Below are 12,237 nucleotides of genomic sequence, written 5' to 3' on the forward strand. Positions count from 1 at the left end.
AAGAGATTCGTTATTTGGTGCCAGAATAAACAAATCAACCCTGTTGATTGCACTCCTTCCAACGTTGTGACATACATGCTCCACCTGCTGGATGCAGGATTGGTTTTTAACTCTCTGAAAGTACACCTGGCAGCCCTCTCGGCTTACACCACATCCCATAACAAGGTGTCGTGGTGGAAAGTACCAGTAGTTAAAGCCTTCATGGAAGGAGTAAAGAGACTTCACCCTCCTATTTCGAACCCACCGCCAGGATGGGACCTTAATGTGGTGCTAGCTAAGCTCATGGGCCCCCCTTTCGAACCCATGCATAAAAGTAGTCTCAAACACCTGACTTATAAAACGGCCTTCTTAGTAGCCATTACCTCTATAAGAAGGGTCAGTGAAATTCAGGCTCTGTCAGTGCAGGATCCTTTCTTTACTATCCACAAAGACAAACTGGTTTTACGCACACACCCTAGGTTCTCACCTAAATTTATATCAAAGTTCCATGTAAACCAGTCCATCGAGCTTCCGGCTTTCTTCCAGAACCCGCAAAGCTCGGCTGAGGTGAAACTACACACCCTAGATGTGCGTAGGGCGGTCCTCTATGTAAATAAAACCAGACCGCTAAGGAAAACAGATCAACTGTTTGTCTCCGTAGCTACAGGCAGAGAGGGAGATCGCGTCTCTAAAGGCGCTATCTCGAAGTGGATTATCAACTGTATACAGCTGTGTTACTCTCTTTCTGAAAAAACTCTGCCTTTTACGCCAAGGGCCCACTCTACTAGAGGCATTGGGGCCACTCTGGCTTTCATTGCAAATGTTCCCATCGACACCATTTGCAAAGCAGCTACTTGGAGCTCTATTCACACTTTTACTCAGCATTACTGCATTGACACTCATTCCAAGACAGATACACAAGTGGGACAAGCGGTTCTAAGACACCCGTTTGCTCATGACCCTTCTCACATCCCACCTCCTTCTTCTGGTACTGCTCGCTAATCTATGCACAGCATGTGATCTAAGCAGATTCCACAAGCCTCAGAAGGGATACATTACTCACCGTAATCGTATTTCTGATGCTTGTATCTGCTTAGATTCACATGCGACCCACCCTTCCTCCCCTCCGAGAGAAGGCGCATGATTGCTTGTAGTCTTACCTTTCTGTCTATCTGCTTGGATTATCTGCACTCACGCTACTCCTCATGCTTCCTCTTGTCAGAAAAAATACAATCTGAGGATCCTAGACGCGTGAGGGATCTTGGGTACAGTGGACGTCACACTAGGGATAGTATTACTGGCACGCCTGTGTCGACGCCCATTTTCGAGTTTCGAAAAACAAACTGTAATACTCCGCAGCTTCCACTAGATGTCGGCCTATGCACAGCATGTGAATCTAAGCAGATACAAGCATCAGAAATACGATTACGGTGAGTAATGTATCCTATATATATATATATATATATATATATATATATATATATATATATATATATATATATATATATATATATATATATATATATATATATATATATATATATATATATATATATATATATATTCTCGTAACCAATGCCGCAATGTCTACCCATAAAGACCTTGACTGAATAAGCCAGAGACAAAATAGGAATTGGTGAATCGTGCTGTGCCTCCGAAGGCTAGAAATACAGTATGTACGCATGCGGTCAAAACAGAATCCTCAATGTTAAGTCATCCCTAAGTGATTTAATTCCCACAGGGTCAGCCGACACGTGTTTCGATCGGAGTCGTCCTCAAGGTCTCAGTGTTCAATGATTGTTGCAATAACCAGATTAGGACGTTTTGGTTGATTATGGTGATGTCTTGTGAAAATAGACTGCTGGTACTTGATGAAGGGTTAAGTCCCAATGTTCCTGGCTATATTTGGCACATTGTGTTAATAAGATTTTATTGTTGCTCAGCCATCCTGGGTTGGGTCCCCAATACAACATTCAAAAGCAGTTTGGAGTGCCTTAAATGCTTTCTGTAAACTATAGTCCTGCTGCGGCGCACGTGTTTTAGTGTCTTGGCGCCATATTTATCTTCTAAAACGCTAATGGTTTTTTTATTAACACGCCAAATATAGCCAGCTACATTAGGAATTAACTCTGCATCATCAAGTACCAGCAGAGTCTAGTTCACAAGACATCACCATAATCAACAAAAAAGTCCTAATCTGGTTATTGCACCAATCATTGAACACTGAAGCCTTGAGGACGACTCGAGTTGAAACACGTGTCAGCTGACCCTATGCGAATTAAATCACTTACGGGTGACTTGACGTTGAGGATTCTGTTTTGATTGCGTACTTACGGACTGCCGTTCTCACCTAAGAAGGCACAGCGCGATTCACCAATTCCTATTTTGTCCCTGCACTATTTATGCCTGCATGCTCTCAGATCTCTCCCTGGTGGGTGCCCAACTTGGTATTCCTTTGGAGAGGTCCGGTATAAGGGAGTTGGAGATTTAAGGACACAGCCTTTTGATCTGATCTACAAAAGGAAATTATACAATTCTTCGAGATGAACACAGGCTCTGCGGATTCCCCATCAGTACTCTGAGAGGCCTTAAAATAATGTCCGGGCCTTTGTACATCAAAGGAGAAGGGTTTTTGCAAGCTATTTGATCAGAGCTAGACTGACATGAAAATAAGTTAAATGGTTAGGAAAAGGAATGTTACTAGGAGATCCCAAATTGTTAGTAGAAAAGCATTCCACATTACTGCAGTTCAGGCAAGTGGCACGACGAGAACATAAATACGTGACAAAGGGACCGATTTCCTCCCGCTTTTACCAACTCTTCTCCTTACCTTCTCTTCCTTTGGCACGGTGAACGTGCACAAATATTTGACTCTTCAAAAGCTAGAACAATTGATTCTTGTCCGTCCCTCTTGAAGTTGCGCTCCGATTTCTAGAAGTTTCTAAAAAAAAATAAAAAACTTTGGCTCGTAGCTGTTTAATAAGATGCAAACTGAGAAACCAAGTTAGTTTTGCTTCTACATTGACACAGAAGTTGGTTGTTACTGGTATGTATGGTGCTTCTGCTGCATGTCTCCAGGCATCTGGTGAATCTGCAAGAGAGGGATGGGTAGATCAGTGCAGTGAGGGGTGCAATGCAAGATCGCATTTATGCTGTTGATTGTGGCTTTGAGTTCTTGCAACTGCTCATTCTGGTTCTCTGCAAACACATTGAGGAGTTGATTTTCTAGGTTTTTTGGTAGCTCTAAATTGTTAATGAAAAACTATCATTAAAGAAATGTTTTGGGGCAGGGACCAAGGCTAATATTTCACAGGAGTGTGCTTTAAAAAGGAAAATTGGGACATAACACACATATAATATAGTGTTGATGTTAATACATGTAATGACTCTGTACCCATTGTTTTTTCTGTTTCAGCCCGGAAGGAAGTTACACTGAAGATACAAATCCAGAAATTCCAATTCAACCACAGGCTCACATCCATAATGACTTTGATGATGAATTTGATGATGACCCTCTCCCAGCCATAGGACATTGCAAAGCTATTTATCCCTTTGATGGTATGATTTATCTTTGCCATTATCTTTGCCATTCATACACCTACATGTGTAACTCTTATCTGCGTAATGTTTTTTTAAAATCCCAGTGCACTCTTACAACACCACGTGCCCTTCTTTTCGATTTAGTTTTCATTTTGTACTCTTTTTTTTGTTTTGTTTTTAACAATCATAATTCAGATGCTTGTTAACCTAAAAATGGTCCAGATATTAATCGTGATCTACAAGCTGTAATTATCATTACGGTTCACATGCTGAGCAGCACTTCCTATACACCCTCCTTTACAGTAATCATAAAATTAGGCAATTTTTGCCCCTTAACGTTAATGCTCATTGAAAGGAGGAAACTAGTATGTGTGATTTACTACTTGGAGCAAAGTTGTGCCTGGTCTGGCAGCATTGAGGAAGAGCTGCCATCGAAGGGTGCTGATCATAATGTTTTGGCTGATTACATGCTCTAATAGGAGGAACCGTACACATTGGTTAGGTGACTTGTATGACAGCTAAGTACCTGTTGGTATCAGTCCCGTCTATGCTGTGGTCTTGAATCCCTGGCATGCACATGTCTGTAGCCCTAAGGTTAGTGAGCTTTCACAGAATGGACAGATTCCGAACCTCTAAATTCATAATATGCTCGTAGGTCATGTCACCTTTCCTCCATACTTTTGGGTGTTCGTCCTATTGGGACGGGACTGGAACACTTTTGGCAGAGCATAAGAGTAGCTTTCCCTTTAAAAAAAAAGTTTGCATTGCGTGGTCAGCGCGACTAGCACTGTTGACTGCACCCACACCTGTCAGTCTTTTTTTCCACTTCGCCGGGATTGGATGTTTTTGCACAGATTTTCTCTCAAATTCATATTCTTTGATACCCAACAACGCTAGTCAGGCTTTTATGACAGGCGTAACCGGGTTTTCAACCTGCGCTTCATGTTGCATGCTTTTTGCGACAGTGGATCCCCATGCACACTTTGTATCGCCTAGGCCTCCCAACAACGGTGGGTTGCCTGCTCTTCTTGTCACGCCTTGTTTCCTCAGACTCTGCGCAAGAGGTTGGCTTGGTGGAGAGAGGTGCTTTGCGTTTCCACGCCCGGTCATATTAAAGAGTTTGTCCCCACACAGTCAGTAAATCAGGCATACCACAGGAGGGACGCAAGTCCTGCAGTGGTTAGCCACTGCATTACTGGGGTCTGCTCTGAGGCCAAGTCTGCTTCTATTGGTAGCACTGGTGTCCTCTCTAGAGGTCAACAAGGCCTTTTAGGCTCTTACCAGAGGGACCATAGAGGGCCCATCGTGGACTAGTACCGGGCCCACTTTACCTGAGGTCACGCCTCAGTGTCAAAAGCTTGCCGGCCTCAGAGCCTGAAGGAGTCTACCTTCCAGAGTGGGTTATAAGGGCTTGTCATATTTTACTGAGCCTCGCCCCAAAGATCGAGGGTCTATGAGGAAGAGAAGCTCAGTTTTGAGCAAAGCTCTCTGCAAAGCTCCCTGCGTCTCCAGTTCCAGGTTCTGCAGCTGTCATCCCTCGAGACAAAACCACACGCTTCCACAAGGGAAGCACCATTACAAGTATCACGGTGGCCTTCCATCAGAATAGCAGCTAAAGACTAGGCCACACCAAAACTTGGCTCATCCTTGGGGTCATGAGGAGATTTCAGAGACTTCTTCTCCAGAGTAGATTGTTTCCACATAAGCTCAAATTCCTCTGCTACACACTGTGGGCAAGGAGGATTTTATAAGGGTAGAGTGGTCCTCTGATATATTCATGGTTGACGTCATACCCTATTCCATCTTTCTCTATTAGATATGGGGTTCCTACTGCAGCCAGACATCCTACCTGGTATCCAGCACAGCCTTCATGGACCCTGCATCATCTTCATCATGGACCCTTCATCATGGAGCCTGCATCCTCTTCATCATGGAGCCTGCATCCTCTTCATCATGGAGCCTGCATCCTCTTCATCATGGAGCCTGCATCTTCATCATGGACCCTGCATCTTCTTCATCATGGACCCCTACAGTGTGTGCTGCGTTGAAACTTTTCAAAATGGATTTTGCACTCAGACCCTATGAAGGGTCCCTCCTGCAGTGACAGGCCAGTGACTGTCTTGCTTGCAGTCAAGCAGCTACGGGCCCGTTGGACACACTACTTCCAATAAAGGCAATTCCAGAGCCTGAGACCCCTCATACTGGCCTGAAACACCTCAAAGGAGTCAACCCAGTTGAGGAACCAGTAAAGGGCACCAATCTTCAAGTGGACACTAACTATGATGATGCTGGCAAGAGTGAAGAGGCTGCCCTTTCGGCCAGAGCCTTTTCATAGCAGGAAAGTGGGGGTTCAGTATTTCCTGGGATTTTCAATTCCAGAGAAGTCGGACATTGAGCCACGGGTACTTTCAGGCGTTTTATTGCTTAACAAAACTGACCAATCTGGCATCCTATTAAAGAAAGAGGTTTTGGCGGAAGCTAAGGGTTTTGCAAAAAACCCTCATTCAGTTGCTGCAGTGAGCAGTAGGATTGACGCACACTAACACAAGCTCTCCTGGCGCCCCATGACTTTTTGATCAATTCTTTGCAATGGTCATCTGTTGTAGCGTCTGCTACTGTGTTTTCAAAGCCGTCCAGGCATCTTTTACTGCCCAGAGCTCTCATCCCCTTTCTAAGGAGGAGAAGCTTTTGGACTTATAACAACGCAGCTGTTCATCTACGCCAAGCAAACTCAGACACTTTGCTATCAGCCGCCAACAATCGACCTTTGGCTGGAGATTTCAGATTTTCAGCATTGCCTCCAACGCCGGGTGGATTAAGGCTTTCAGCACCTTAGGTGCGCTCACCGCCTCGCTCCCCCTCCGATGGGGCCTTCGAGCTCGACCGGGGTCTCTCCAGCAGCTTCGCCGGGTGCTCGGCCTTCCTCTTACCCGAGCCAGAGCATTGTCTCGTGGTTGATGGCGCCGGGGAGGATGCGCCCTGCCTGGTGCCCGTAGAGCCCGACCGTTCGGCGCGCTCGGTGCCAGCGGACTCGCGGTGTTTGGCCTTCTGTTGGACCCCCGTCGCCAGGGCGCCCTCAAAGGTCTTAGAAGACCGCTCGGATTTCTTCTTCTCGCCTGACGGGCTCTTTCCTTCCAGCCAGTTGGCGAGACGTTGATGCGGTCCTTCATGGTCCGCTCCGACATATTGCCGCAAAACGCAGTCCTTCTCCACGTGCGTCTTGTCCTCATGTAGGCAGTAAAGGCAAAGGGAGTGTTCGTCCTCCTTAAAGACATTCTGAAGCTGGCATCCAGGGCAGACCCTGAACAGCTTTCCGGGCGTCGAGCTTCCCTTCTCCTGGGCCATGTCTGAGATGGGCCTGAGAAACTTCTGGAGTCCTCCAAAAGCGTGGCTCGACGAAATCTTCACCCTTAAGGGGCGTAGACGAATCCGACACGGGTCCACGTTAATCGGATGAAGAGACGGTGGAGCTTGAGGCTCTTTTGACCGAAAAAAGAGAAATTCTTCTGAGAAAAAATGTGAAAAAAGCACTAACGCTCGAGAGCAATAGCACGAGGATCCCAACACTTGAACGTGCGGTAGAAATCTGAATATGGCTGCCAGAGGCGGGGCTTAGGTAGAGGGCAGTCATTGGCTGTGGTCAGTATGACGCAGAGATCAGTGATTGGTTACTACTACGAAAGACAGATCAGAAACGAAACTGATACTGATTTTTTCTTTACCGAGGATTCCCAGCCCGACGACGGGGAATATTCATGAGCATGTGAATCCATGCCAGACCCATGCTGGAGAACAACAGTTACAGGTAAGTAACTTGTTCCTTACTCTTGCCTCTTCACTTTTCCCAAGAAAAATAGGCAGGCTTATGGACCATTTTGGATCTAGTCTTTTTAAACCTCTCCCTCCCATTTGAAAAATCAAGATGGTCAGACCAGCCCACATTAGATTGCCCTGAACCAAGGGGATTGGTTGTGCGCTGTGGATCTCAAGGATGCTTCTCTTCATATTCCAATCTTTGCTGTGCCCAAGATATTCCTCAGATTTGCCCTTAGCCTACGTCATTATCAGTAGTAAGTCCTTCAATTTGGACTAAAGGCGACCCCCAGAGTTTCCACAAAATGTACGAGTCCTATAGCGGCTCATCTCAGGTCAAAGAGGATTCACATTTACATCTACTTAGATTGGCGAGTGAGAGCGGATTCGAATCGTCGGGCTTCAGCAGTGCTTCGGGGTTGCTTGATCTGCTCTTGGCACTCAGACTTTTGGTCAATCGCAACAAATCTTGTTTATCCCAACTCAGAGTATCACCTTCATAGGGTTCAGATAGGACTCAACCGTAGGCAGAGTATTCCTAACACAACAAAGGATGCACGACTTAAAGCTGTCCGTGGCACACTTCCTCATTTAGAATACCACCTCTGTGGAAGGGTTTCAACACTTCCTTGATCTCATGGCTGCTTCAATTCTAGCCTTCCTGCTAGCTAGTCTAAAGATGAGAAGGATTCAGTTCCATTTAGCAGTTTAATGGGTCCAGGAACTAGACCATAAAAAGAAATGGAAAAGGATTGCAATTCTTTCAGAGTGAAAACCAGACTTGCTCTGGTGGATGCGTGAGAACCTTCAACAAGGAGTGGCATTTTAAGATCCTCCTCAACTTCCTCCCATAACCACATACACATTTATGGGCCGGGGAGCCACCATGGGTCAGTTTCAGACTTTCGTCACACACGGAAAGTCAATGTCACATAAACATACTGGAATTGTTAGCCATTTTCAAGGCGCTCAAATGGTTTCTACTATTCGAAATTCAAAGTTGCTGATGAAAACTGACAGCACCACAGCTGTGTTCTATATATTTTTTTATTAATAATTCACTTTGTTTTTGGATAACATTACAACATGGGTGTGTTGGCTTTGGTTTGTCATTCTCATATACATGTGAATCATATGCAATATTGTAAAAGTAGCTATTACAGGCATTATCTGCAGCGTGTAACATAGTGAATTCCACCTCCCATCTCACGCCTGTCGATCATCCGCCCTACACCTTTTGAATTTTCCGTGGGCAACCTCTGGCCCTATAAATAAGTTGCTTAAGAGACCTGCATCTGTCCTTTTCGGCAGTCCAATAGCCGAGTCGTAGAATATCTGCAGAGCCCCATATCATTGCTATGTGGAGAGGAACACCTTTTCATGCCTTGTGAACCCAGCTTCTCCCCAGATTCCAAGTACAGCCAGTTAAGAACACTGGGGACCGCCAACCCAATTATTGCAGAGAATCTCTGAATATATTTACCCCCAAAAACTATTTGTGCACGTTCCCATAAAGTGTGACAAAAGGTACCCCTCAGTTCTACCACATCGCCCCCCCACCCCTCCATCTCACCAGTGATGTTTGCGAGTAATATACCCTGTGAAATATTATATATTGAATCGGGTGTAACCTGGCCGCCATCCTAATTTCTCTCGGGAATATGAATGCTTCGACCCACTCCGCCGGACCCAGGATCCCCACGTTCCCTTCCCACTTGGCTCTGAGTCGGGACAATTCCAGAGAAGCAAAGGCCACCAGTACTTGATATAAAGTTGAATTGACCATTCCGCTCATGCGCTCTGGAAAGCATTCGCCTCTAGGGGGTGAATATGTGGGTATCTCTCCCAGAGCAAGAAACTGAAACCTCATTGCATGGATTAACTGCACATATTTATAATAGTCCCTCCCCCGCAGCCCAAACGTGCCTTGCAATTTCGTGAAGGGGATGCGGGCCACATGCTTAACCTCATTGGTGAGGTTTCTTACCCCCAGTTCTTCCCTCTGTTTGAAATGCCCAGTATTCCTGAGTTCCAGGAGAAACCTATTGGTCCACGGAGGCTGATCCAATGTGGGCCTTTTTCCCCCACCCCATGTCATGGTGTGCTTTGTTCCATGCTTGCCTGGTATGCTTAACTAGCCGGGGGGCGGGCTGTGTCTGTGGTCTCGTCCCCATATAATCTCTGCTTGGGTGGTCCCTCCCACCCCATTAATCCCCTCTCTATCGCCACATGTGGCAGCCCTGCGTTCCCGTGCAGCCCGTCATTTACCATGCCCATTTGTGCCACCCAGTAGTACCGTCAGAGGCAGGGAATCCCCAGACCACCCTCCCACACCGAACGCTGGAGTGTCCTAAGAGTGATATGTGCCGGTTTCCCCCCCGCAGAGCAGTGCCCTCAGGGAGTTATCAATCGTGCCGAAAATAGTTCTAGGAATCACCATAGGGGTGTTCTGCAGCACATATAAAAATCTGGGGAGTGCCAACATTTTAAAAAGCGGCGCCTTACCCATCAGTGACAACAGAAGCGTTTGCCAGTGAGCCACGTCGGACAAGAACCGGTCCATTAGTGGGGTGAAGTTGAGTCGGAGATAGTCCTCCGGGGAGGGACCCAGATGCACGCCCAAGTACTTGGATTCCAAGACTGGGAAGGGCCAGTCCGGGGGGAAAGCCCCTGCACCCCCAACTAATGGGGAAAATACAAACTTCTGCTCGTTCTTTCTAAGCCCACAATAGGCCTGTTACTCGCCCAGTGTCTAGATGAACGCTCGACAGGAGGCCGCCGGTCACCCATATATACCAGAAGGTCATCAGCATATAGCGAAAGCCGGTTCTCCCCTCCCCAGGGCCAGTGGAAGCCTACCCATTCTGGATCATTCCGGAGTTTAATCACCAGTGGCTCCATAGCCAAAATGAACAAGGGGATATGGGTCATCCTTGCTTGTTCCACGTTAAAGGGTAAATCCCTCCAATAATACCCTTTTGACCTTAACCAAAGCCTCAGGAGATGCGTATAGCAGGCCAAACCCCATAAGTCACACAAGTTTCCGGAGTTCCTCCCATTTTACCGAATCAAAAGCTTTCTCGAAATCAATTGCCAGGAGCGCTGCCGATGTTTGTAGCTGTCACCTCTGACCAATCGTCATTTGCACTCTACCGATGTTCATTCACGTGGATTTAGTGGGCATAAACCCGCACTGTTCCGGGTGTACTAAAGAGTTCGACTCCCAATAGGTGTTTGGCTAGAACCAGTGCCAGCACTTTGGCCTCACTGTTGATCAACAATATCGGGTGATAAGAGGCACACTGCTCAGGTGGCTTCCCAGGTTTTGGCAAGACCACTAAGCCTTCCTCCGATCTGATCTGTGGCAGAAGATCCTGTCAACTCTACACTGCCAGAAAAGATGGTGTACGTGTCCTGTGACTTAGTCTGAGTCGCTTCCAGGTTTCGTCTGGGAAGCAGTTAGGCCCCAGCGTCTTGCTTTGTTGTAGTTGCATGAGCGCTGCAGCCGCCTGCTGTCATAACTGAAACGGATCTTACCCAGCTCTCTGTTGTGCCTTTAGGCTGGGGAGTTTGGTGGGACCGAAGAAACCTTGGTCTGTTCGCCCAACTTGATCCCTCTGGGTGTATACAGCTCTCATAGAAGGATGCAAACGCCTCTACAATCGCCCCGTCTTCTGTTAATGCTGTACCATTAGAGTCCTGTACCAACTGAACCCGTCCCCTCACCCCCTCTCCAGCCATACCAGCATCTTCCCAGCCTTTTCACCATACTCATGGTCTTGGCTTCGTAGTGCCCAGTGTGCCTGTCTTGCGTTGTCAAGAGCCATAGTCTTCAAAGTCTCCTGTGCTGTGACCAGGGACTCCCGTGAAGCCTGAGTACTTGTGGCAAGGAACTCCTTCACCTGTAGCGCCCGTTTTTCTGCCTCCTCTATTTCCCGGGTGTGCTGCTGTCATGCAGCTGCCATCAACAATATCACCCCCCAATCCCCCAAAAGCATTGCCTTAAAGCCCTCCCAGAGTATAACTGGGCTATCTACGGACCCCTCATTCTCAGTAAAGTATTAAGAGATTTTCCGAGACAGCCCCTCCATTACTTCTTGGTCCCCTAGGTAGTGTGTTTAGCCTCCACATTGCTGCTGGCCTGGTCCGGCCATTTTCGAGTTCCATGAGGAGTTTCAAGTGGTCTGAAATCCCCCTGGCCGAATATTTGGCTGAGACAAGACTGTGTGATTCTGTGAGGGAGAAAGTAGTAATCAATATGCGACACAGAGCCTTGAACATTCGCGACCCCGCCTCCAACTCGTGTAGCAGTCACCGGACATCCACCAAGCCCAGCGCTGTAGTAAATAATAGCTTAGTGGTGAGGGTTGGATTCCTATTTCCCAAATGTGTGAGGTCCTCTCGTCCATGACTTAATTAAAATCACCCATGTATCTGCCGCATCTGAGCTGTAAGGTCTGGAGATCGTTCAGCAGGTCCAGCATAAGCGGGAGCCGGGCATACACGGCCATCACCCCTCATATGGCCCCCTACAGCTCCCCTTTGATTAATACATATCTACCCCTGGGATCTGATGTGACTTCTGTGAGATGAAGGGGGATCCTTTTGTGAACCAATAACATCGCCCCTCTCGCTCCCATTGAGAAGCCAGCATGATATGCCTTATTGTAGTTCGTCCTTTTGAACAATTTACTCTCCCTCCCCACCAGCTTTGTCTCAGTCAGAAGCACTATGTCCAGGGTGTGTCTATTCAAAAACTGGAGCACCAGGCAATGCTTGATGCTGGAGCCCAGCCCATTAACACACGTCAGCAGGGAGGTTTTCCCTTCAGCCATCCTCCTGCCAAAAACCCTGTGGGGCATACCAGAACAAAGAGCTCTTCCCAACCCTGTTCCATGTCGGCAC

At 47.0% G+C, this 12,237-nt stretch overlaps 1 protein-coding gene across 3 annotated transcripts in view; it reads left to right on the forward strand.

Annotated features, from left to right (window-relative positions):
- FNBP1L (formin binding protein 1 like) overlaps positions 1–12,237 on the forward strand; it is a 1,167,050-nt gene that overhangs the window by 1,092,473 nt on the left and 62,340 nt on the right. For all 3 annotated transcript variants that reach the window (XM_069641836.1, XM_069641837.1, XM_069641838.1), the window contains one exon: positions 3,395–3,537. In XM_069641836.1, coding sequence (XP_069497937.1) covers positions 3,395–3,537 — 143 coding nt within the window. The remainder of the gene's footprint in view (positions 1–3,394; positions 3,538–12,237) is intronic.

This window comes from Ambystoma mexicanum, chromosome 1q, assembly GCF_040938575.1.
Source record: "Ambystoma mexicanum isolate Mex_15411 chromosome 1q, UKY_AmexF1_1, whole genome shotgun sequence".
Classification (NCBI taxonomy): Eukaryota; Metazoa; Chordata; class Amphibia; order Caudata; family Ambystomatidae; genus Ambystoma; species Ambystoma mexicanum.